Raw genomic sequence first — 26,168 nt, forward strand, 5'->3', positions numbered from 1 at the left:
AGATCTTTGCAAAAAACACATGTTCTATTATCTGTAATGTTACTGCTCCACCCTATTTATATGCATGCACACATATGTCTCTGCTGCTGCATTGTAATTCATTCAAATGACATTGAATTCCGCCACCGGGAGGGTTTACCAGGCTAGTAAAAAATACATGTCCCAAAATTGTGACGTATAGTAATACCAACGTGTGTGTGCGCGACGTGTGTGTGTGCCATGGAGTCTCACCAGTGACCAGTAGGGGGTATAAAGTAGATGCAGCAGTGCACTCTGGAGTCAGGGATTCTCTTCTTGCGGTCAATGTTGATCTCCTCCTGCAGATAGGCCTCGTATTGGTCATTGATGAACTTCATGATGGGCTGCCAGCTGTACACCATGATGAGGAGAGAGAGAGACAGATACGATACATGGACTGAGGCGTTTATTGACCAAAATGCATATCGTGAGCCAGAAAGCTTGTATCTCCATATTTAAACATTTTATATTTTTTCGTAATTTGATGCCCTGCTTCATCATACAAGAGTGTCACACAAAAGTAGTGAAAATATCCAATATACAAGCTACTAATTGTACTACTACTCGATGGCTCTGGACTTGGACCACCAAGCCTCTTGTGAGCTTGTAGATCTACTATTTTTGGCTAATGTTTCCCCCAGGATATGGATGCTGGGGTTTCAGAGGTTAAGACGTGCAGGTAATCCATTATTCCACAAAAGTGCTGAGAAAGTCAACAGAAACAGGGGCTGTGTTAAGATGTGTAGCAGCTGTATTGAAACGCACCAGTTCTCATTGTTGATCTGGTCTCCAAAGCCTGGCGTGTCAATGACTGTCAGCTTCATCCTAACACCCTTCTCCTCAATGTCTACACACACACACACACACACACACACACACACACACACACACACACACACACACACACACACACACACACACACACACACACACACACACACACACACACACACACACACACACACACACACACACACACACACACACACACACACATGTTTTACATCATAAACATTCATATGAATGTATTGTGCCACCTACGTAGACGCACTGCGGCACGGCAGCTTAGCTAACAACAATGTAGAGCTCAAGACCCTGATGTTAGATAGGAGAGTGTGGAGGGCAGCGATCCAGGATTCCCGAGTTGGTGTTGGCTAGACCACACTCTCGCATCATCGCAATATGAATGTTTGCAAACTGTGACATTGCATTTCCTGCAGAATAGGGCTGGACAATTAACCCAAAAAATTGGGCGAAACCAACACGCAGAACCTATCATGGACTTAATCTTGTTCATGTCTGTTAATTCGGTTAATGATTTCCCAAATGCATGTGTTCATGAACTGTCGAGTAATTTAAAGCAAATTACACTGAAATAACTATGTTCACTATAGTTCATCTGTGTGTGTTTCCTTCAAGTTCAGTTTGAGGGTTGCTCAGGTGGTCATAATGAAAGCTTGGAGCCGGGAGGAAGGAGGGTTAAAGGATTAAGTGTCTTGCTCAGGGACACTTGGACATGGGTGGGTCGGGAGGTGAACTGGTGACTTTCTGATTACCCAACAGCCTCTCTACCCACTAAGCTATGGCCGCCCCAGATAAAGAGTAGGAGAGAGAGAGAGTGAGAAAGAGAGATGGAGCGAAACAGATAGAAAGAGAGCGAGAGAGAAAGAGAGGACAGGAACACGTCATTGTGTGTGATGAAGAGCAAAGTGTGGGAGAGAAGGAAGGATGGGAGAAGAGCAGCCAAGAACTGACAAGATGGAATGAAGGGCGGGAGAGAGTCTTTTTAACGAGAAAACAACAACGACGACGAATGGATTAAGTCGGTGGTTCTCAACCTTTACTGGATCAGGGGGCCACTAGAAAATGTGATCTCGATGGTACTGTACGTTACTATACAACACATACCGTGGCTGATGGACTTGATCTCTACAGTCTTGGGGATCTTCTCCTGGGCTGCTGGCAGCACTGACTTACGACTCACTTTGGACTTGAACAACGTGTTCATGAGGGTTGACTTCCCCAGCCCGCTCTGACCTGCACACACACACACACACACACACACACACACACACACACACACACACACACACACACACACACAAAAGTTACATTAAACCTAAATAAAGATTGCAACACACAATTACAATTTAGGAATTCAGCAGACGTTCTTATCCAGAGCGTCTTACGTGTAGTAAGCATGAACTCTAGTCAATAAACAACAAGGTAAAGAGTCACATAAGTAGAGTGCAGAGAGAACACCGTAGAAACAAGGATACCAGGTAAACTATGAACCTAACATCATGCTATCTACTTAACATTCTGTGCATTTGTTGGTCAAGAAACATAAAGAAATTCTAAGTAACACAAACATGAGAAAGTGTGACTAAGATAAAAGTATATGCACATAGTAAACTAGCATCTATCAAACAAAGGTGACAAGAGGGGATACAAGGAGAGAGAAGTACTAGGGGGAGGAGACGGCTCAACAATGTCCTTCCTGGGATTCTAACTCAGGTCTCCAGTATGGGGGACACAATGTATACCAGTGTGCCAACACGGAGAGGCCAGCTTGGGCAGGGGATATACTGTGCTTTGAGTTTCAGGGAGTAAGCTACAGTAACACTTAATGGGATTCTAGGCAACATTAAGCCTACATTTAAAAAATATTTATATATATGTATTTTGCATTTTTCCCCCCTCTATCAGCCACTAATAATGATGCTGGGGTGTTTTCCTGCATTGAAACACAGTCCTCTTTCTGAAATCCGTATTTTCCCTACTATTTATGTTTGTCTGGGACGTAAATGAAACGCTACATGTGGAATAGGAGCTTTTGTCTTTGAGGATAAAATGTAGAAGAGCAACCGTTGCCACATGTACCAAAGGAGCCAGGAGACATAGTGGGGCTGGTCCTTTGTTTTTACGACCAGTCTGTCTTTAGGTACTGTAAGGGCGTGTGTGTTTGAGTGTGTACCGACCGTGCTGCCGCTTTTAAGTGAGGAAGGTGTGTATTTGCTTTGAGGCCTGTGTGTGTGTGTGTGTGTGTGTGTGTGTGTGTGTGTGTGTGTGTGTGTGTGTGTGTGTGTGTGTGTGTGTGTGTGTGTGTGGCTGGTCATTAAAATGAAGTTTGAAGCCGTCTGTCTCCATAAAGGCTTGATTAGAAGACACATCACTGTGCTACACTTCAATCCACATGCATTATAGTATCCTACCCGTCTATGGAACGAGCAAGATACCACATGTTGTAGAGATAGGAGAGAGGGATAGATAGAAATATAGAGTTAAAAAGATAAAGGCAGAGACAGACAGAGCGATATGACTGTGTGTGTGTGTGTGTGTGTGTGTGTGTGTGTGTGTGTGTGTGTGTGTGTGTGTGTGTGTGTGTGTGTGTGTGTGTTTGTTTGGGGGAGTTTTAATTTGTAGAGACACAAGTTTGTTCACGTTTACAATAAACTGCATATATTTCTCGGCCTAGTCTTCCCAGCATTTAAAGTGCATTGTCATTGGCTGTTCACTAAGCACGGTTTGTTTTACATGCCACTACAAATTCCCCCAGTGTTTACTATCCGAGACTGAAGCCTAAGATGTGATTCGTCACATCTTAGGCAGGTGGGGTTCCCCTTATGTCGTCGGTGGGCTAGGGGCGCCGATGGCCTAGCAGCTATGGCACGTACGACACACGGCTCTGATGCAGCCGGGTAGCGAGTCCCGGGTACGATTCCCAAACCCGACGGACCTTTGCTAAGTGTCACTAGTCTTTCCCCGTTTTCTGTCAACCTACACTGTACAATCAACAAAGGCAAAAAAATCCCCCCCCCGCCCCCCCCATTTTTTAAAATAATAATGTGGGTGGGCTAAATCCAGTTCCAGGTGTTATATGTCAGATACAGAAAGAGAATGAATGCTGCGTTCACCCCAGCTCCTACAAAGTGACAGGCTAACCAAGGTTGGTTGATGGTTAACAAAAGTGGAATTTTAAGAGTTTTAGGCATATGTTTGATATCGTGATAATATCCAACACCCAATCATTTGGGCCAAAAGTAAAATAATAAACAGTGACTCTTGACAGTGTAGCTAACCACGCCTGGTCGTTTCGTAGCGTTTGTTGCTGCTAGTGTGAACAAAGCACAGTGTGTGTGTGTGTGTGTGTGTGTGTGTGTGTGTGTGTGTGTGTGTGTGTGTGTGTGTGTGTGTGTGTGTGTGTGTGTGTGTGTGTGTGTGTGTGAGAGAGAGAGAGAGAGAGAGAGAGAGACACAGCATGCACCTACAAGGTCTTCCTGTCCCACCTACCGACAACCATGATGTTGAGTTCGAAGCCTTGCTTCATGGCTTTCCTCCTCATCTGCTCCAGTATGGCATCGATGCCCACATAGGTGAAGTCCACCTGGGGAAGGGGCTTCTCCCCACCGTACAGACCACCCACTCCGCCTCCCCCCACGCTGGGGGGCAACGCCGCATCCGCCACCGCCGCCGCCTCCGACATGATGGCACCGCTGCTGCTGTAGCTGGGAATGACCTCTGACCCTGAGGGGAGGGGTGGAGAAGAGAGAACGGTGGAGGTGAGACGTGACACACACAGCCACTGATGAGGAGGAGTCTACAGTCTACTGTTTGCATTGCAGTGTGTCAGAGTGCTGCGCTGTTAGCAGAGGGTGACTCATGCTGTGCACTTTGCATTTATATGATCAACAACACGGAGGATTCCATCTTGTGTGGAATGTGTACGGTACGCGAACGGTCTTTCTACCCCATGTTTCTCAGTAGCGGGGGCGGGGAGAGACAGGCTAGTTGAGTGAAACGAGTTGGGGCAAACGCAGTCCCCACCAAAAATATTTACGATTCTGTCCCTATCGGTACATAACTCGGACGGCGCTGATTCGACTAGCAGACCTTCGGCTGGTCGTCGCGGGCACTCCCGCCTGGTGGCGCTCGGGCGCGACTCCTCAGCCTCAAGGTCTGCTGAGTCGGCACGCCTCCGTCATGGTCCAAAACTATACTTTATCGGCGGAAAAAAGTTGTCCGCGGTTGTTTGAAAAAGTGTTGTCCCAAGTGGGAGTCGAACCCAGACTCCCAACCCTTGTGGATTGGGAGTTTAATGATTAGTGAGGTGCGCCACTGAGGCCGATGCTGAGATTGGGTATTTGGGCTGGATTAGAATGTGACAACCCCCAACGTTCCCAACTCTTCTAATGTAGAGCGAAAGTAGCACCGCCCAGTAGGTCCCTACGGGGCCTACAGGGCGGGGCTACTGAGAAACAAGGGGTAAAAAGACTGTTCGCGTACGGTACAGCAGTGGTTCTCAACCTGTGGGTGGGGTCCCCTCCGGTCCCCTCCCCACATGATTTTTTTGGGGGATCCCCAGATGACAGTGAAGTGACAATTTAAGGATATAAAAGACCATTACTGTATCAAAAGTAATCAACAAACTCTACTATCAAAATTGGTCAAACATTGGCGAAATTGTATAAGAAAGAGGTGAAAATATGTATCTGTGGAACTGACTCAAACTAAATGTAATGCCTCAACTCATTCAAAATGCTCGTCAGGGTGGGGGGTCCCCACTTCAAATATGATTATTTACAGTACAGTAGCTGCATGTGAAGTCAGTGTATTCAGTAGTGTGTAAACAGTGGCGCCTAGTCTCTCCCCCCCTCTCTCTCTCTCTCTCTCACACACACGAGGAGGGACAGAGGTCGCAACTTGACTCAACAGCATGTACAGTAGGCAGGGACGTGCACAGTTAGACTCTAGGTGGTGCTAGAGCACCTGCCCTTTGCCCTCTTGACCAGAAGTGCCCTTTTGAAAAAAAGAACAAAAACATTTTTTTTTCTTTTCAGTTTACAGCAGGGGTCTTCAACAGGGGGTCCGGGACCCCTAGGGGGTCCTCAGAGCTACTACAGGGGGTCCGCCAAATCTTTATGTGATATGATTTTTCTTTTTACCATAACCACTCGAAACCTAGCATCCCTTTTCTGAGGAGAACTTTAGCCAAAAATGGCAGATCTACAAGCTCACAACGCCTCGCGCTGCGAGGCGTTGTGGGCTTGTAGATCGGCTATTTTTGGCAAAGAGGTATAGGTGTAGAGGGAAAAAAGAGCAGACCAAGTAAACCAAAAAAAAGTGTATAATTTACTTGAGCACCTGCCCCTCGAAATGTCTGTGCACGCCACTGACAGCAGGTCTGGAGACACGCTGCATGATGATCATAATACACGCACAGGAAAACACAGACAAACACAGTACACACACAAATACAACATACACACAACATGAGACATGAGGTCTCTCTCTAGCCCTCACTGAGGCCCCTCCCATCTCCTCCGGTGGTGGAAAAAGTACTCAGATATTTTACTTAAGTAAAAGTATCAATAATGCAATATAGAAATACTCCGTTACAAGTAAAAGTCCAGAATTCAAAAATTGAAAAAAGTACAAAAGTATTGGCATCAGAATTTACTTAAAGTGCCAAAAGTAAAAGTACTAAAATGATTTGAAAATAGCAGATCTACAAGCTCACAACGCGTCGCGACGCGTTGTGAGCTTGTAGATCGGCTATTTTCAAATAGCCTATGTATAAAATAGGGCTAAAGTGGTCTGAAAAGTAACTTGTAACTAAAGTTTTCAAATTGTAGTGGAGTAAAAGTACAATATTTGCCTCTGAGATGTAGTGGAGTAGAAGTAAAAGTATTGGAAATACTCAATTAAAGTACAAGTTACTTAAGTAAATGTACTTAGCTACTTTTCACCACTGATCATCTCCTCTCTGTGTACACAGACTACACACTAAGCCCAGCACCACCCCATATTGGCGTCCACACACACAGAGAGAGAGAGAGAGAGAGAGAGAAAGTGAGAGTGAAAAGAGAAAGGGGAAGTGAGAGAGCGAAAGAGAGTGCACAAAAGAGAGAGCGAAAGAGACAGAGTGAATGAGGGAACGAGTGAGAGAGATCGCTGGGGTTTGTAACCAGACTCCTCTCACAGCTAGCATAGATTATCACCCCCGTACGTGCACTTCATATTTGTGTGTTATGAGGACAGTTGTCATGGCTACGCAGACATGCGCGCACACACACACACACACACTTTTTCTTCTACTGATTACGTACAGCTACCTAATGCACTCTATACACAATGCACATCCATGTGTATGAACAGACTCATGTGTTTTGTATTACTATACTTATGAGGACACCAACATTTTAGGACCGCCATGAAAATAGACGCAATTAGCTGAACATTAATAATATATATATTATAGATGCTTGACACCGGCACGCAACTAAGTCAAAATCACACATAGCTACAACTCCAACCCCTAAATATACTCTCTAAAAAGGTCTAATCCAGGGGAAGAGAGAACGCTGGAGCAACAGACAGTTTAGGCCTTTTATTTAATTCGGTGCAAGTAAAACAGATACTGACCTTTCGTCAGTCTATCTGTTTTACTTGCACCGAATTAAATAAAAGGCCTAAACTGTCCATGTTGCTCCAGCGTTCTCTCTTCTGCTATTATTGTCCCTACCCTTGTGACACACCGGACTGGCCTTTTTTAGGCTGAGGCGCAACGGTAGAATCCCTTTGGTCTAATCCAGGGGTTCTCAAACTTTTTTATGCCACGACCCCACATTTTATGGGATTTTGATTATTTTTTTGGTTGCCACTGCCCCAACGGCATCTTCCCGCGACTTCCCACTTTGGGTCGTGACCCACAGTTTGAAAACCTCTGGTCTAATCCTAACCGCAACCTCAATCCCTAATTGTAAACCTGACTATAAAAATATTTTGTAACCATAAAACAACTATTTCAACAACTGTGTGTATTTCTCAAATTCTACTATACTTGTGGGGACATTTGGCCATCACAAGTATAGGCTACTAATAAAGCAAACACACACACACACACACACACACACACACACACACACACACACACACACACAGAGCATGGGCTCCCCTCGGTGCAGTCGGGCCAGACTGCCAAGAACTTTGAACAGCGGTTGGATTCCAGCAACGAGAACCAACAATAAAAAAAGGAAAAAATTAAATGTAAAAAAATCACACTGCCTGCAATACATCAAACGACAAAGTGCAGAGCAGGAGAAAACTGCAGACAAAAAGCTACAGTATGTTCAATTCAATTCAAATCACGTCTCTGTCTGTGTGTGTCTCTGTGTGTCTGTGTGTCTGTGCATTTTGCATGAACCCTAGCGTCTCTATTCTGGGAGTGAACATTCACAGCCGATCTACAAGCTCACAACACTTTGCCGAAGACATTTAGCATCGAGTGGGAAAACATAAGAGGCCCTTGTATAGAGCCCTGGGGAACTCCAGTCATTTAGGGGTTTACGTCATTGTTGAAGGGAATGAATCCAGTGAGGAACACCGTCTCGACTGTGGACAGGAACTCCACCGCTGCTTCACATAACGTATCGCTCTTTTTACTGAGTACTGCTTTTACTATGCCACTCATTATTTCTGTGTGAGTGTGTGTGTGTGTGTGTGTGTGTGTGTGTGTGTGTGTGTGTGTGTGTGTGTGTGTGTGTGTGTGTGTGTGTGTGTGTAAACCTGCTGAGTCACTGAGGGTGTTTATAGGAGAGACGGAGACAGACCCACCTATGGAAGCTGAACTCCTGGCCTCCTCAACCACTTCCCCTTCCTGTTCCAGTAATCAGTCAGCAGCTTACCACAGGAGGAGGAAGAGGAGGAGGGCCTCTCTACTGTGCCTCCTCCTCCCACACCCTCCCATCCACTTTCCTGCTCTTCTTCAATCCCTCTTTAGTGCTCAAACTCAGTGTTTCTCAAACTTTTTCATGTCAAGGACCCACAAATTGGTATGTATTTGGCTGCGGACCGGCCCCCCATCTGAAAAGGTTTTGTGCCAGGGACTCAAAGAAGAGAAGATTTATGTTCCAAAATTATCAAAAATATCAGGTGTGTGTGTGTGTGTGTGTGTGTGTGTGTGTGTGTGTGTGTGTGTGTGTGTGTGTGTGTGTGTGTGTGTGTGTAGCTGGGCAGCCCCAGCTATGGGACGACATTCTTTGACACAAAAGCGCTAATAAGAAGCTGAGATTTGATGAAATTGAAAAACGGGCTTCACAGTTAAGTTCAGATGGTAATGGTCAATGGCTGTGTGCAAAATCAGAGCAATTGGTCCAGCCACTGAGGAGAACCGGGTAGCTTCACCTACTCCCACTACAGACCCACTACCCACTACAGACCCACTACAGACAGAGGTTACTAGAATTATAGTAGGATATCGCGGAGCAAGGCAGCGAGTCAACGTGGCTTTTAATTTATTATATATATCTTTTTTTATTATTGCTGTGTTCGGGCAAGCCCGAGAATCTGGATAGAATCCTGTAGTGTGTGATGCCCTCAAGATTATCTGATAAAACAAGATGACCCTGTTGTGTGTGATGCTACCAGATTACAGAATTGTGTAAGATTGAAAAACTCCTGTAGTCTAGGGCCAGCTTTGGCCTATTCATAGTCGACGTAAGACCCTTAAGTAAGCATAAGGAACGGAGGGGGAGACCAAAAAGGGGAGGGGGGATGGGGGGTTTGTCCGTCGATTATGTCATCCGTCAGTTTGAGCTCTGAGCTCAACCTGACGTACCTGACGTGCGTTCAGGTACGTTACGTCAATACAGTAACACAAGGATGCAACCAGTTACACTTTCAAAGGCACCACTCTCTTCACACTGGGTGTGATTTTTTTATTTTAATGACAATGAAAGAAATATAGAGATACAAGGTTTCTGCCCGGCAGCGACCATATACACAACGAGCTCCGCTATTCCAAGTGGTGCTGGGTCAGTGTTGTGGGAAACCAGGGCTCAACCCAACCATGACACTATATCACTGTCTGTACTGTGGTCATAAAACAGCAGGCGTCCTGTGAGGGCCATCTGTAGTCAGGAAGGTAAAAATGTGAACTAAGCCCTGGGTTGTATAGCTGAACACCAACATGTCAGGCTGTCTATCACAGTCACAGTCTATCAGAATGCTTTATGTCCACACAGGCGGATCTGGTGGAAGTTAGGTACATGGAGAAAAAAAAGCACAATCTCATGGCTGAACCATTATGCTAAGGTAGCTCTCCACCAAACAGACTGCAACAGATCACTACAGACTGGCAGGCGAATGAAGTCGGGGGATTAGTCGGTTGGAAGGTGTGAATGAAAGTTGCTGAATGCACCCGAGAGCCTACACAGAAGGAAGGGCGGCTACTATGGTGTTAAAAATAGCCTATGGCTTGATGTCTTTTTTTAAAATAGCCTATGGCTTGATGTTTTTTTTTTAACAACAAGCCCGCTGCTATCCGACGGTCGAAAGCTTTCTCGGTCGGCTTTCGACGTTTCCCTACAACTTGCGACCTGGCGCGACAGTGTACTGTACCCACCACCCATTCAACAGTGTACTGTACCCACCGCCCATTCAACAGTGTACTGTACCCACCGCCCATTCAACAGTGTACTGTACCCACCGCCCATTCAACAGTGTACTGTACCCACCGCCCATTCAACAGTGTACTGTACCCACCGCCCATTCAACAGTGTACTGTACCCACCGCCCATTCAACAGTGTACTGTACCCACCACCCATTCAACAGTGTACTGTACCCACCGCTCATTCAACAGTGTACTGTACCCACCACCCATTCAACAGCGGATTTTCGGCAACAGGCGCTTTCCAACACTTGGTGTTCTCGCGGTGGAGATCTACCTTTAGGCCAAGTCCCAAATCTGTGATTTTACGCACTAGCACCCTGTGTCCTAAACCAGTGGTTCTCAAACTTTTTCATGTCAAGGACCCCCAAATTGACCCTTATTAGCCCGCGGACCCCCATTTGAAAAGATACGTCAGGGACCCCCATAAGAGAATTTGTTACGGCTCTAGCAGTGATTTTCAACCATTTTAATTTCAAGGACCCCCGGTTTGACACGCATTAAGCTACGGACCCCCATTTAATGGCATTTCCATATCTAGAACCCCAATTTATATTGTAAAATCAATGTTAATTTAACTCAGAGAGTGTACAAATGGAACCAAATGGACCCGTTACAGACCCATAAGGGTCAATTTGGTTCCTATCCATCATTTAGCTGGGGACCCCCTGGAACTCCCTCAAGGACCCCTGGGGGTCCCCGGACCCCACTTTGAGAACCAATGTCCTAAGCAATTAACGGTATGTAAAAATAATGTTTAGGTATTCATTCATGTATCATTCTAAACCTATGTTGCTGCTGTTCTACACACAGCCAACCAGTTGAATAAATCACAGACTGCTTTGCTTTTATGATATATCTGAGACCATTCGTGTTTATGGAAGATGGTCCTCCTGAACATGTATTCTATTGCTAATTTGACCACTTCAAACACGCTTTAATCTTAACATGACTAATAACTGAAAATAGCCAATCTCCAAGCTCTCAACAAGCAAGCCTCTGCTCTTCGTCGGGCTTAACAACGCCCCCCCCCCCTAGCTGCTCTAGAATCCACGTAAACCACGACTCTGGTGGCGTATTGCTTTATTACATACAGTGCAATGAAGGAAGTCTGGGAACTAGCACCTGGATTCATCCACACCTCAGGTGTTTAGCACCTTAACCTCTTCCACAATTTCAATAATTTTTCACCCACCCATCATTTGTGGTCTAAATGATCTAAAAATAGGGCCCAGCATCAAGAAAGACAACGACCCATAAATCCACTTCAACCTCTTCCACAACATTCCGGTCCAGAACCATAACGGTTCTTTCTTCAGCACCGAAGGAACCGTAAAACACAGATGTCTGAAGAAGGTCCCTTCTAAAACGTGAGATGAGTTTGTTAAACCTGACCATGAGAACGATGTGGTCGAGGAAGCAGATCAGCTGCCGGATATTATCTCATCCCAGCCTCGTCAATCACACAGGAGGATAAAGTCCAAATACCGGCCCGTCCCGACCAAATATAGACTCCTACCCGGGCCAAAGAGGACAGCCGAAATATGTGGATAGACACTGTGTGTGTGTGTGTGTGTGTGTGTGTGTGTGTGTGTGTGTGTGTGTGTGTGTGTGCACTTGTGATTACTATACTTGTGAGGTTCAAATATCCCCACAAGTTTAGAAGAATTAGAGAAATGGACATTGTGAGGACCAGTCTTAAGTCTTACAATTATGAAAAGATCCAGGTTGGGGTTAGGATTAGCATTAGACATTTATGAGTTTAGATTTAGGGGTTAGTGTTAAGAGTTATGCCGGATTTAAACTTGCACGCCTTTGTCACAGAACGAAAAATAGCAGATCTATAAACTCTTATTATTCAGCTATTTCTGGGGGAATATTTACGGCTAATTTCAATGCCGTTCCGAAAATGTTGATGTCCACACAAGTATAGTAATATACTGTGTGTGTGTGTGTGTGTGTGTGTGTGTGTGTGTGTGTGTGTGTGTGTGTGTGTGTGTGTGTGTGTGTGTGTGTGTGTGTGTGTGTGTGTGTGTGTGTGTTCGTTCTCACGTCTGAAGCATAAGGTCTGGTTTCAGTCAGGTCACCTTTTGTCTGACAGGCCAAAAGAAAAAAAGAAAGAAAAAAGAAACCCACAGCACCAACAGTCATCCATGCACATCAAACGAAACTGCTGTCTGCTCACAGATGAGAGGTTTTCAAATGGGAAAATGGGCTTTAAAACGCAGCCTGGGGTTTCTAAGCCGGTCGGGGCTGTCCTATAAAAGTCAAAGATACGTGCTAATTGAATGGCAACAAGGGAATCGGAGCCTTCTAATTAGTTTGTAGAGGATGGGGTTTGGCGCCACGCTTAATGTGAGTCCTCCTCAATGCGGGTCTTCTTTTTTTTTTTTTTAAGATTTGTTTTTGGTATTTTTTTTTTATTGTTTTTATTGGAGAGGGACAGGGAAAGTAGTCTGACAGGAAGAATGGGGAGAGAGATGGGGGGAAGACATGCAGGAAAGGCCGACGGGAACGGGACACGAACCCGCGGCACACTGCTATTAAGGATTTGCAACCAGGGTGCCTAGACCGCGACGCCACGGTCTAGGCCTCAATGCGGGTCTTCTGTGTGGAAAACCACTTTGTACCCGTCAGGTCCATATATACACACCAACATCCTCAAGTGTTCATGTATACATTTCTAACCACTTTCAACCTGGCGTACTTGCATAGTCATTATAGGTGAAATATTTCAAAAGGTCTATCTACAAGCTCACTATGTGTCAAGAAAATGAATAAAGCTCAAGTGTTTAAATAAAATACATTCTGGTTAAATGTTCTCAAATAAGCAATTAAGTAGGTCAGAGTGGCGTATTGTAGTTATCGGCCCGAGAACGACGTCCATCCCATTTTCAACGCACTAGACGCCTGGGAGATGGAATGCTGTGGTGCAGCGCAATACCTACAACCATCAGCTCCCAGTACTTACAACACCTACCATCAGCTCCCAGTAATTAAAGAGATAGTTCACCCCCAAAATCACTTTTTTTCTATCAATTAGTCTCCTTTGTGTCTCCTACCGGAACCGCTGCCTACCGGTCCGCTGGTCATCAAATTATTGGCTTAGGAATGTGACCAAGACAAAAAAATATCCATGAATTCAAGTCTCTAATTGATAGGAAAAAAGGTATTTTTCTTGGGTGAACTATCCCTTTAACGCACAGATTAGTTACCCAAGCCTTGCTACTCATGCTCTGTTGGTGGTGCCCGGGATAGAACCCAGAACCTTGTGGTCAGATAGCAAGTACCGTCTGAGCTACCGGACACAAATAATAATTAAATGTACGTTTTTCAACTTGATTAGTAAGCCTGGGATGGGACCCGCAATTCTGGCATCGGTCAGTCTCTGGTGTATTTCGTTAAGAAAAGTCCTGGTTTAATTCAAATAAGTTTAGCACTCTGGATGGAACTGGCAGCGTCAGTGTGCCTCCACAGGGAAAAAAAAAAAAAAGACAGCCTGGGCCGTAGCGTGACGGTCCAGGCACTCTAGGCTGCAATGCCAGCCTGACAGCGTGTCGCGAGTTCGACTCCCGTTCCCGACGACCTTTGCTGCGTGTCTCCCCCCGCCCCCCCCTTTTCCTGTCAGCCTACTTTCCCTATCCCTCTCTAAATAAAAGGCATAAAAAGACCCAAAAATGTTGTAAAAACTAAGCTATGATAACTAAAAGTAAGGCTAAATATATATTGACAATTTCGTCAACAAATACAAACTAGACTAAAATGTTAGTGAGGGACGAGTGGAGAAGAGATCCAGTAGAACTAAAAGACAAGTAATTTTATGTTTGGTTGCGCTCTGAAAATAGCAGATCTACAAGCTCACATAGCTCGGCTATTTTCAGCATGCAACCAAGAGTAAAATGAGCCATTAGGACGCCATCAAGGCACCGCCAAAATACATTTTAGTCGACTAAATCAACTGTAGATTTAGACTATAATCTTATGATATTTAGTCGACTAAAACCACACTAACAGTAAAACATTTCAGATTATTAAAATATGACTAAAACTAAATTGAATTTCATTCAAAAGACTAAAACTGAATCAAAATGTGCTGTCAAAATCAACACCAATAACAGGGAATGAGTCCCTAGACCGCTCAGCATGATCCTGTTTTCAATTACAGACAATAAAAGCGTGACTACACGCCCCATCCCCCAAATAGGTCTTTCCAGCGGTATCAGATTGCTTTGCTTTCTGTAAATACAGTCAGCATGTCCCTAAACACACACACACACACACACACACACACACACACACACACACACACACACACGTTTGTATTACTAGACTTGGGAGGACTTCAACATTTTAGTGATCTGCCGTTTTCGTTTTGCAAAAAGCAAACTAGGTAACTCTAACCCCAGTCCCTAAACCTTATACCTCTAAATGTCTAATCCTAACCTGAATATTGCACTATTTGTAAGCCTATAACTTTAAATATATATATTTATTATTTTTTCAACCAAAAAAAAAACACCATTTATTTCTATATTGTAGAATATAGTTCTGTAGAATAAACCCAGTTCAAAAAGGAGAGAAGAGTTAAATAGCCACTCACAGCGTGCCGTGTCAGCGTTTTTTCGGCGTGCGAAAACTGTAGTGCGACAAAATATAAAGTTGATTTATTGGTGTTGTGGGCCCGGGGGCATTCCTCTGTAACTGCCACCAGGCCTCCATCCTCTCTCCACAGCACAGAGCTGGAAAGACACTGTACGAACCTCTACTCTAATGTACATGTCAGCCTTCACTGCATGCGTGTGTCACACACACACACACACACACACACACACACACACACACACACACACACACACACGTGTGTGTCACATTTGATTGGCTCAGCAACAGATTTGAACTGGAAACATACGACACCTTCATGTGCGTTTTCCGGTTCAAATCTGCTGCTGAGCCAAACAAATACAAGCTACAGTATATGAGAAACTGACCCAGAACAGGAAACGGGAATGCCACCTTCCGGAAATGGGAGCTACTCAGTCATGCACAGAGCCTATTGGCTATATCCCGATAGTGGAGTCATGATGCAATGACCGATACAATAATCTTGTTAATAAAGTATTCTATCAATGTTTGCCAATATTCCTTACACGTGACCAAAATGCCACAAGGTGAAGCCAAAACAACCCACCAAAGTCTTCCTAAAATCAGCTTTGAGACTGCCATTTTTAATGATTTAATCTCCACTCCCCCTTCTTAGTTCTTTCTCCCTCTACATTGCAGAAGGAATTTGAGGACCCCCACGGAAGATGACATGATGCATCTCAAGGGGTTTATCCTCCAATCAAATTTTTGAAATTTAGCAATATGTAGGGTAGGGCTCAGCTCAACAGACATTTTTATTTAAAAAACGATAAAACTCACTTAACTCAGAACGTGAGACACGCATTGTGACTCATGGTTCGACACTTGTCGCTCAAAGCATAAATTGACACTTAAGTGTACACGTCACGAGGTCAAAGGTTTGAGCTGTCCAGGGGTGTTGATCCCGACACTGAGGTGAGAGGTTAGAGGTCATGCTCCTCTTTAAAGTCCAGATTAAATGGAAAAATGACTTTTTAACCACGACTCTGAGGAAGATGCAGTAGCATCGAAACGTCACAGTCACTCCTTGTACCAGCACCTAAATATATAAAAAAAATACTTTCATTGTCATTTTTAACTCCCCTGGAACAAAATATTTTGAGATGGGGGTCGGCGGCCAAATACATATAATTTTGGGGGGTCCTTTACATGAAAAAGATTGAGCACCACTGATACAGAAACATACTTAATGGGTTAACAATACATGCAAAACAAAAAGACAAAAAAAGAAAATGACATGATGATTTCTTCCTGTAAAACAAAATATGACGTGTGCTTATATGTAGCAGATCAAATATGTATAGCAGAACAAATAGCATATCTACAAGCTCTACAAGCAAACATTGTAACATTACTTAATAAAAAAAATGTTGACTATATTGACTATTCATCTTTTCTCAATTCACCCCGAGTACATAACACATAGATGTCCTCCTAAAATGTAGTTCCTTCAGAATATATGTGCCGTTTTATGCCTTATCTTGTTATTTGGTAGTTCCTGGATGGTTACTTGGTGAGGTCATGGGGGGTGAAACAGAGCTTGTGTTGGGTTGTTGTGCTTGGCAGGTATTTGCCAGGAGGTTGGTGTCAAACACAACACATCAATGGACTCCTTCACTAAAAACATCTTTACTCTGATGGACACAAAACCTTTTACGACCCCAACATCTGCCCCCTCCTCCTATGTTTACATTCCCATACTACTGAGAGAGAGAGAGTGAGAGAGAGGAGAGCGAGAGTGAGAGGAGAGAGAGAGAACAGGGGGGAGAGACAGAGAGAGAGTGAGAGAGGAGAGGAGAGAGAGTGAGAGGAGAGGAGAGAGAGAGAACAGAGGAGAGACAGAGAGCTAGTCCAGTTTCATGTAAGCGTTGCCAGGTTTTACTCAACTTTTGACGGTGACATTTTGCCAGACGCTTTATTTCAAAGACAAACATGCAGGCATCTGCTAAATCTTCAGCCTGCTTTACACATATAGTCGCGCTAAACGGAAACAGCCAAATGTACATCGGTGTGCGACACCCTTTGCGCAACCGAGTACAACTCTTCAGGCTCTATTCTGTGGGAGGGATGAACATTGGACGGCTTTAACCCTTTAAGACCGGGAATGCGTCCGTGTCATTCCAAGATTTCTTTAGGCTATTCAAAAATAGCAGATATACGAGCTCATGCCACGCTACGAGCTTGTAGATCTGCTATTTTTGAACATTTGTGCAAATCTTTGAATATATATATTTTTTAAAGCAAACATTTATAACTCAAATCTTTGCTTCTGGGGGACTCTACAAATATCTTCTAAATCCTAACAGTTAAAAAAAAATCACACCCAGTGTGAAGTGGGCGGTGTGTGGTCATCACGACATGACTCACTTTAAAAAAAGGATAAATGACTTTTTTAAAAGTCCTTACTGCTATTCATAGGGCTGCACATGTGTCATGTGTTTCGCTAGCCAATCACAGTCCTGAATTTGCAAAGTCAGCCAATCACATTACACTTAGTGGTGATGACACTAGCTGTAATGTGATTGGCTGATATGAAAAAAGTATCGATTTGCATTAACAATGGAAGGGTTAGGGGGTACATACATTTTTTGGTCGGTGTCCAAAACCCACTTATAGGGGGCGGCTACACCGCCCCAAAAAGAAATGTATGTTGCCACATCAGTGGTTCTCAAACCTTTTCATGCCAAAGACCCCTAAAATGATATGTATTTGGCCGCGGGCCCCCCATCTGAAAATATTTTCCAGGTACCCCCAAAAGCAGCAAAGATTTGAGTAACAAATGTTCGCTTAAAAAAATATATTCAACATTGGAACATTGGACAAAGCCAGAGTGAACATTCTTATTTCATTTTGTTAAGATGTTGGAGTCAAAGGTTTTTAACGAGGGAATATTCAATATCTGGCTCAATTTTGGGGCTCTGACTCATGGACTAAATGCCTAATTTGCATATTGAAATTTACAATTTCAGAAAACTTGTAATACGATAAATCATTGTCTTCATGTAAGTAATCAACTGGGGAAGTTTCATTATGATAACTATTTTTTAAATTTTATCATTCTTTCACCTGTCATGTACATATGGGGAAAATAACAAAATGTGTGATAAATATGAAAAAGCTGCTCCTGTGGAAAGGTTATCATATATGTATTTACTTATATTGACCCTATAAACAATTTAATATAGGTATGGTTTTGCCCACTCTTTCGATAATCATTGCTCAATTTTGGGGCTCTGGCTCATGGACTACATTTGTTATTTTGCTCTACCTTCACTCTCTTCCTCTGCCTGTGTATGAAGACAGTATAGTGTTGTTAAACATCATATTTCACATAATAGCATGCTTTGACTTTCTTGACTTTCTTCCATAGAATGGACATGGATAAGGAAGAAGTGCGACAGAGTGAGCCCTTGTAGCTGCAACCAGCTCAACTTTAATGGTAGCTTTGTAGACCCGGCATTTGTAGCAGCTACAAATGCCGGGGGTGGCTTTGTATCTTCATATTGCTGGCTTCCATTGAAAATGAAAGGTAGCCTGTAACTTTGTAACTACCAGCATGGATGCAAAATTATGTCCAGGACACACTGACAAACAAATATTTCAGGATTCTCTTATAAATGTATGCAGATATTAACGCCTGTGTGAATCGGTGTTGTTCTACAATGGTTTGCGTTGTGTGTGACATCAGAATAGCTCTGGTCAACTTCTATAAGAAGATGCACACATCCAGGAACAGAGATTTAGACATTGTTATATATGAAGAGTGGTCAAAAGACAGATAATAATACAGCAAGGAACTCAGAGACACAGGGACGGAGAGACTGAGACAGAGAGGGAGACAGAGAGAGAATGTTGTGCTGGACGTTGCCCATGAAAAAAGGTCCCATGCGTCCGGAAGAAATCCTTTTCGAGCCACTTGCTTGTGCTGCTGAACCAGCGGGGGACAAGGTGTACTACTTCGGAGGGTACTTTAACAACAAATCCTACACCATGGATCAGATTGATGTGAGCGTCTTCAACACAGTGAATTTACGCTGGATGAAGTTTCCCCCAGTGACACCTATAGGAGGAGGAAGACGTCCGCTTGAGGTTCCCTCCGTGCGCTTTGGCCACACAGCTGTGCTGATAGAATCTATCATCTACATCTGGGGGGTGTAGTGAATTGTAAGATAATACGTTATGCCGGATATTCCACGGCTACCGTCACAGGGGACTACTGGGACAACGTTCTTTATGCATTTGATGTTGACACCCACAGATGGTTGAAGCCCAAGATGTCTGGGTTTGTTCCTGCCACGAGGGTCGGCCACTCAGCCTGTGTCTTGGCGAAGGTCATGTACGTGTATGGAGGATACAACAAGCCGACTGGATTAACTAATAACATCTACAAGTTGGACACTTGTACAATGGTCTGGTCTTTAATCAACACCGGAGGCACTCCGCCACTTTCTTCAGAACGTCACTCTGCCACCATCATCGGGACAAAGATGTTTGTATATGGGGGCGTTGGGGGACAGTACTACAACAACATCAGTGTGTATGACACAGAGGCCAACTGTTGGATGAACACATCTTCTGCACAGCTTCTTCCAGAAGGACGTCTGGGTCATTCAGCTTTTGCGTACAATGGAGAGCTGTACATATTTGGTGGTTCCGTCCTCAGCAAGACAGTGGCAGTATGGCAGTACAATGACCTGTGGAAGTTAAATTCCAACACCTTCTCTTGGCAGAAGGTTGAGCCCATGAAGAAAGGCCAGAATTGGAGTTCTGGTGAGTGGTGTCGCATGGTAGGAGATCGTATCATACTCTTTGGAGGATACAGAGACCATGCACAGCCCATCTTACAGATCTTGGACTTAAATCCTAGTCTTAAGATGATATGCAAGCTAGCAGTTATTCAGTATGGTCTGAAGCAGTCAGGACTTCCACACGACATCAGGTGGGAACTGGCAGCCATGACAACAGCAACAGTAGAAAATAAATAACGGAAAACAGTGAGCACCTTAAAATAAAAAGTGAATAAAAAAGGTATAAATGAAAGAAAACAGCAAACACCATAACATAAATAAACTAGAAAATGTGCTCCTCGGAGCACAGGTCTCCGCCAGTACTGTTCCTGATTAATCCTGTCTTACCTATTTATATTACATATTGTCACGTGTCACTTGACCAATGTTAGCTTGATCCTGTTAGCTTGACCAATGTTACCTCACTTCCAAAAACATAAATGTTTTTTGGAAGTGACATACCTATTTATAGGATTTTATTTCGTCATGCGTCTCGCTAGCCAATCACAAGCATTGGTGACAACGTATTGTCACGTGTCACGTGAAGCTTGACCAATGTTAGCTTGGCTAGGGGGGGACACACACACACAGCATGACGGGAAACGAAAACATACTCTCCACCTCTGGCGGAGACAAAAATGTGCAAAAAAAATAAATAAATAGCAGATTTAGTGCCGCGCTACGAGCTTGTAGATCTGCTATTTTTGAATAGCCAAATGAATCAAAAGAATGACACACAGATGCGTTCCCGGTTTGAATGGGTTAAAGAATGACTGAGTGATTTTCCGGGGTTCCCCCCCCCCCGGTCCCCCCCCTGTTTTCTTTCTATTTGACATTATTCCCTGATGTGAAAGAGGAGACCAACCGGACCCTGGTGTAGCTTCAGCTGGGTGGAATATGCTGCTAATATCTACCCAAACACTGAGTAACGGGACCCCAATACAATGCACGCCATTGGGTCTATGAAGAACCCACCAGCACCATAATCAATGAGGTGCTCTGGATCTAGGGATGGGTATTGGCAAGAACCTCACGAAACGATACATATCACGATACGATTATATCACGATATATTGCGATATCATGATATCGCGATATATTGTGATATGATATATATTGTGATAAATACATATATCACAACTACATATTGTATATATATATATATATATATACACTACATATTGAGTAGCTGCAGATCAGTGATATAGGTTCTTTGAATGTTTTTTCATAAAGCCTGTAATATATATATTTTTTTCCAAATTCTTTCCCCCCAAAAAAATCATGATATGACGGCCTGGAGTATCGATACAGTATCGCAAAATAAAATATCGCGATATATCGCGAAATAAAATATCGCGATATATCGCGAAATCGATATTATTGCCCATCCCTATCTGGATCCGGATGATGTGGGGGGTCAGCACAGCTTGACGTACAGCCTTTTCAACCGGGAAAACAGCAGCAGGTCACATGAGGTTGCGTGGGGTCCGTGTGTGGACTGGACCCCCCCCAGAGAGGGGTCCTTGAGGGAGTTCCAAGAGGGTCCTCAGAAAGAAAATAGGAACAGTTTCACCACTTACTAAACCACTGGTTTAGTAGACATATGAACATGTCTGAGAGCCGGGGGGCGCGGGGGGGGGGGGGGGGGGGGTTCTCGCATCCTCCGATAGGGAATCCCCCCAAATGAAAGAGGGACATTGGGATGGTGGTGGAGGCAGTGAAAACATGGCTTGCTGCTGCTGTTGTTCTAATAAAGACACAATGTTTGTGTTCCCAGACTGAGCCTCCTACACTACATCCCTGCCCCAACACAACTCCTTACTACTACTATGTGTGTGTGTGTGTGTGTGTGTGTGTGTGTGTGTGTGTGTGTGTGTGTGTGTGTGTGTGTGTGTGTGTGTGTGTGTGTGTGTGTGTGTGTGTGTGTATTACTATACTTGTGAGGACCAAGCGTCAAAAGTATAGTAGAATTTGAGGAATAGACGTTGTGAGGACCATTTTCCTGGTCCTCGCAAGAAAAATGGTTGTTTTATGGTCGTTTTTTTTTGTTGAGAGATACGTTTACAATTTAGAAAAAGATTCAGGTTAGGATTAGACATTTAGAAGTTAGGTTTAGGGGTCGGGTTGTCGATTTTTCCCATTTTATACTCAGTTATGCGGCGATGGCGCACACCGTAAAATAGCCGATTGTAGATCTGCTATTTTTCGGCTTTAGACTTGCGGTTAAAAATGCCCCAAAGAAATCATAAATCAATCATAAAATCGGCTTCCTAAAATGTTGATGTCCTCACAAGTATAGTAATACAAACGTGCGCGCGTGCGTGCGTGCGTGCGTGCGTGCGTGCGTGCGTGCGTGCGTGCGTGTGACTGTAGGAACACATGTAGTGTGTGTGTCCCTCCCTATAACCCAGTGGTTCTCAACCCTTTCAGTCCGTGGCCCCCCAAAATAATCATACTTGAACTGGGGACCAGAAGCAAAATATTTGAGTTACAAATGTTCCCTTTAAAAATATATGTATATATTCAAAGATTTGCACAAACTTTCAAGATTTTTTCAAAAATGGCAGATCAACAAGCAAAGTCTCTGGCAGGCAGCAGTTTCTTACAGGCTGCTGAGGAATGGATGCAAATGTCAGTAATGATGCTTCAATCCCACATGGTTCGTCTAGACGGGCCAGAGGAATGTGCGTCTGACAAGAAGACTTGTTGAGCTGGTTCTCCACCGTGGGCTGCTCATCTTCACACCACATTAACCACTTGAACCCCAGCATCCATATGCTGGAGGGGGTGGAGGTACATTAGCCAAGACAGATCTACAAGCTCACAACGCGTCATAACACCACAACGTGTTGTGAACTTATATCGCAGCCTGTGAATGATCCCAGGATCCTATATGCTTGGATCCTAAATGTTCTTTCTTGTTTTTGGTGAAAACAAGCCACATTCAACTGGCCATGAATATGGAATGGATTATTCCAAAAAAATCGTGAAAATGTGTGCAAATCTTTCAATAAATATATGTATATTTTTTTTTAAACGGACATTTGTAACTCAAATATTTGCTTCTGGGGGTCCCTGGAAAAAAATATTTTGGGGTCCGCGGAAAAATACATTACATTTTGGGGGTCCTTGACATGAACATTTTTGAAAACCACTGATATACACTGTAGCATATATATATACATATTATACATTTTTTCATTTTTCTAAAAAACGTTAGGATTTAGTAGACATTTTGTAGACTACTCCCCAAAGAGCAGGTTGGTGCCTGGCATAGTTTCCTTCAACGTGTGCGCGCGTGTGTGTGTGTGTGTGTGTGTGTGTGTGTGTGTGTGTGTGTGTGTGTGTGTGTGTGTGTGTGTGTGTGTGTGTGTGTGTGTGAGTGTATAGCACTTGGATGAAAGCGTTGTATACAGTAAATGCACCATTTATTTACCTTTTTTTTTATTTGCCGATATGGCTGTTTGAGGACTTAAGCCCTATATACTTTATTGTACAACGAATAGCGAAACAAGCCGACCTACAAGTTACAAAACGGTGGGTAGATTTATTGATTGATTGATTGATGTTGATAGATTAAACGAATGAATGAATGAATTATCCTTACATGATTAACTACTGTACGTACGTATATCAACGTATACTCAGTCCAACTATTCCATCTGCCCCTCTTAACCACATAGGACCACAATGGAGATGCAACGGTCGGAAGGCAGAGTGTATCAGTACGATCATGGCTGAATGACAGCCGGAATCTGACCCTCTGTCCAGTGTCCTCACACACGCACGCACATGCACGCAAACACACAGCCCTGCCGGTAGGCCCAGAAGCCCAGTAGTGCTCTTGGCCAGGGCCATTTCCCTTTGGCTGAGAGCTAGATGTTTGGTTTACCTCTTGAGAGACCAAGGTTCACAACCAGGTGTTCATGCACACACAAACACACACACACACACACACAACCTCCGGGGCAGCCAGGCTCATGTAAAGCACACAGTTGTATGGTGTAATTGTGTTTTGTTGGCCGTCTGAAACCAAATTAAAACATCAAATGAATATTGAGGCCGGACACGTGGACAAAAGGTAATTACACAATACAACTGTGGGTCATGACCCCAAGGAACAACATGACGGATACAAGCGGCTGAAATGAGGGAGCCTACTCAGTAGAGCCACAGCTCCTTTGTGCAGAAAGGAGAGACTCAGAGTAGAGATTGTTCATAAAGCAGGGGTCTTCAACGTTTTCAGCCCAAGGACGCCCTAGCTGAGAGAGAGATGAAGCAGGGACCCCCACTATATCGTATAAAATTGTGTTTCAGATTAAACTGTTTGTTTTTTCCCCCTCTACACCTATACACCTCTTTGCCAAAAATAGCAGATCTTCAAGCTCACAATGTCTCGCGCTGCGAGGCGTTGTGAGCTTATACTGTAGATCTGCTATTTTTGGCTTAAGCTCTCCTCAGAAAAGGGATGCTAGGGTTCAAGTGGTTAATGTAAAAAATAATAATTATATCACACAAAGATTTTGGCGGACCCCCTGTAGTCACTCTGAGGACCCCCTAGGGGTCCCGGACCCCCTGTTGAAGACCCCTGTCATATCAAACTAAATCGATATAGTTATTGAAAACTATTCATTAAAAATAAAACCTTGCTTCTCGATTATTCAGTTTATTGGTTCTAAATATCGTTTTTGATTTTTACTCAATTTTATTTGATAGCCTTAACCCTTAACCTATTTAGACTTGAGGCCGATAAACGCATTCTAAATCCTGACCTAAGTTTTCTGAAAAACTCCAAATATTTATTCAAAAATTACAAAAAATGTATGTTGCTATATACTGTACATACCTTACTGTAAGGTATAGTTACAAAAAGGGGTTATATAAGGGCATATAGCTTGGTGTTTCCAGATCCATCCAGGCCATGGGGTGAAGTGACGTTACGACATTACTACAAGTTGTGGTATATATATATAATGTCTGTACCGTTGACCCACTTGTAAGATGATCCTGTCTGTCAGCTCTGTGGGACCCTGTCATCAATACTATGGCTTACTGCTGTCTGGGTTCGGCACCCAAACAGGCCCGTCACAATTATTACGTAATGGCCTAATTGCCAATTATTTGAGATAGTCGCAGTTATTTTGTCACTGGAGTCACCGTGGTTGACTCCAGAGCTGCGCTAGCCCCCCCCCCCCCCGGCACATGAACCCTTTCCCCCCCTACATGTTTGTATATGGTAAATTGGCACTGTAAACCTGTACACAGCACCTACCACTCACAAGGGTATGCTACAATTGTACGCACTTACCAAGCTTTAGTGTTTTTTTGTTTTTGTTTATTATTATTATTCATTTTTTATTTCTTTCTTTATTTAGTTTTTATTTGGATGCATTTTCTATTTTGAGTTTATTTTACTTAGCCTTTGATATAATGCATTGTTTGTCTGGTTGACAGTATGGTCATAGTCCTCTGGGGTGGGGGGGTTAGGTGGAGAAAAAAGAAAAGAGAAAAGGGGGGATACAGAAAAAATATGCATATATATACATATATGTACTTCAATTTGTCTTTCTATGCTGTAACCCAATCCTTTTCTGTAATAAAAAGGATTAAAAAAAAATAAAAAAAACATACATTAACCACTTTAGCTCCATTTTATACACAGGCTGTTTGAAAATAGACGATCTACAAGCTCACAACGTGTCGCATCGCGACGCGTTGTGAGCTTGTAGATCTGCTATTTTCAAACATTGTAGTACTTTTACTTGTGGCACTTCAAGTACATTTCGATACCAATACCTTTGTACTTTTACTCAAGTACATTTTGCAGTATTGATCCTTTTACTTAAGTAAAACATTTGAGTACTTTTCCCACCACTGTACAGAGTAGGTATTCCAAGAATTCATGTGCGGTTTTGACATGAGCCCTTTATCAAGCTCAGGTTGCAGAGCTCTCATGACATTCACTAAATAGTTTGCATTTTAAGGTTATCGTTCTGCAACCACACCAACGACACAGTATCTCCTTCCCCAACCAATGACTGACTCATACATACTTGTGTGCAGCGGTGGAAAGTAACTAAGTACATGTACTCAAGTACTGTAAGTACAATGTGGAGGTATTTGTACTTTACTTGAGTATTTCCAATTTTCCAATACCTTTAACTTCTACTCCACTACATCTCAGAGGCAAATATTGTACTTTTACTCCACTACAGTTATTTGAAAACTTTAGTTACTAGTTACTTTGCAGATATACATTATTCTATTACAA

General features: G+C 43.5%; 1 protein-coding gene across 3 annotated transcripts in view; it reads right to left on the minus strand.

The window, feature by feature from the left end:
• Positions 1-26,168, minus strand: part of LOC311056334 (septin-9-like) — a 162,030-nt gene that overhangs the window by 7,862 nt on the left and 128,000 nt on the right. For all 3 annotated transcript variants that reach the window (XM_084072893.1, XM_084072895.1, XM_084072894.1), the window contains 4 exons: positions 4,312-4,545; positions 1,927-2,055; positions 784-865; positions 232-369 (listed from right to left, as the gene is read on the minus strand). In XM_084072893.1, the coding sequence (XP_083929019.1) occupies positions 232-369; positions 784-865; positions 1,927-2,055; positions 4,312-4,545 (583 nt within the window). The remainder of the gene's footprint in view (positions 1-231; positions 370-783; positions 866-1,926; positions 2,056-4,311; positions 4,546-26,168) is intronic.

Source organism: Gymnoscopelus microlampas, assembly GCF_963454915.1.
Source record: "Gymnoscopelus microlampas genome assembly, chromosome: 11".
Classification (NCBI taxonomy): Eukaryota; Metazoa; Chordata; class Actinopteri; order Myctophiformes; family Myctophidae; genus Gymnoscopelus; species Gymnoscopelus microlampas.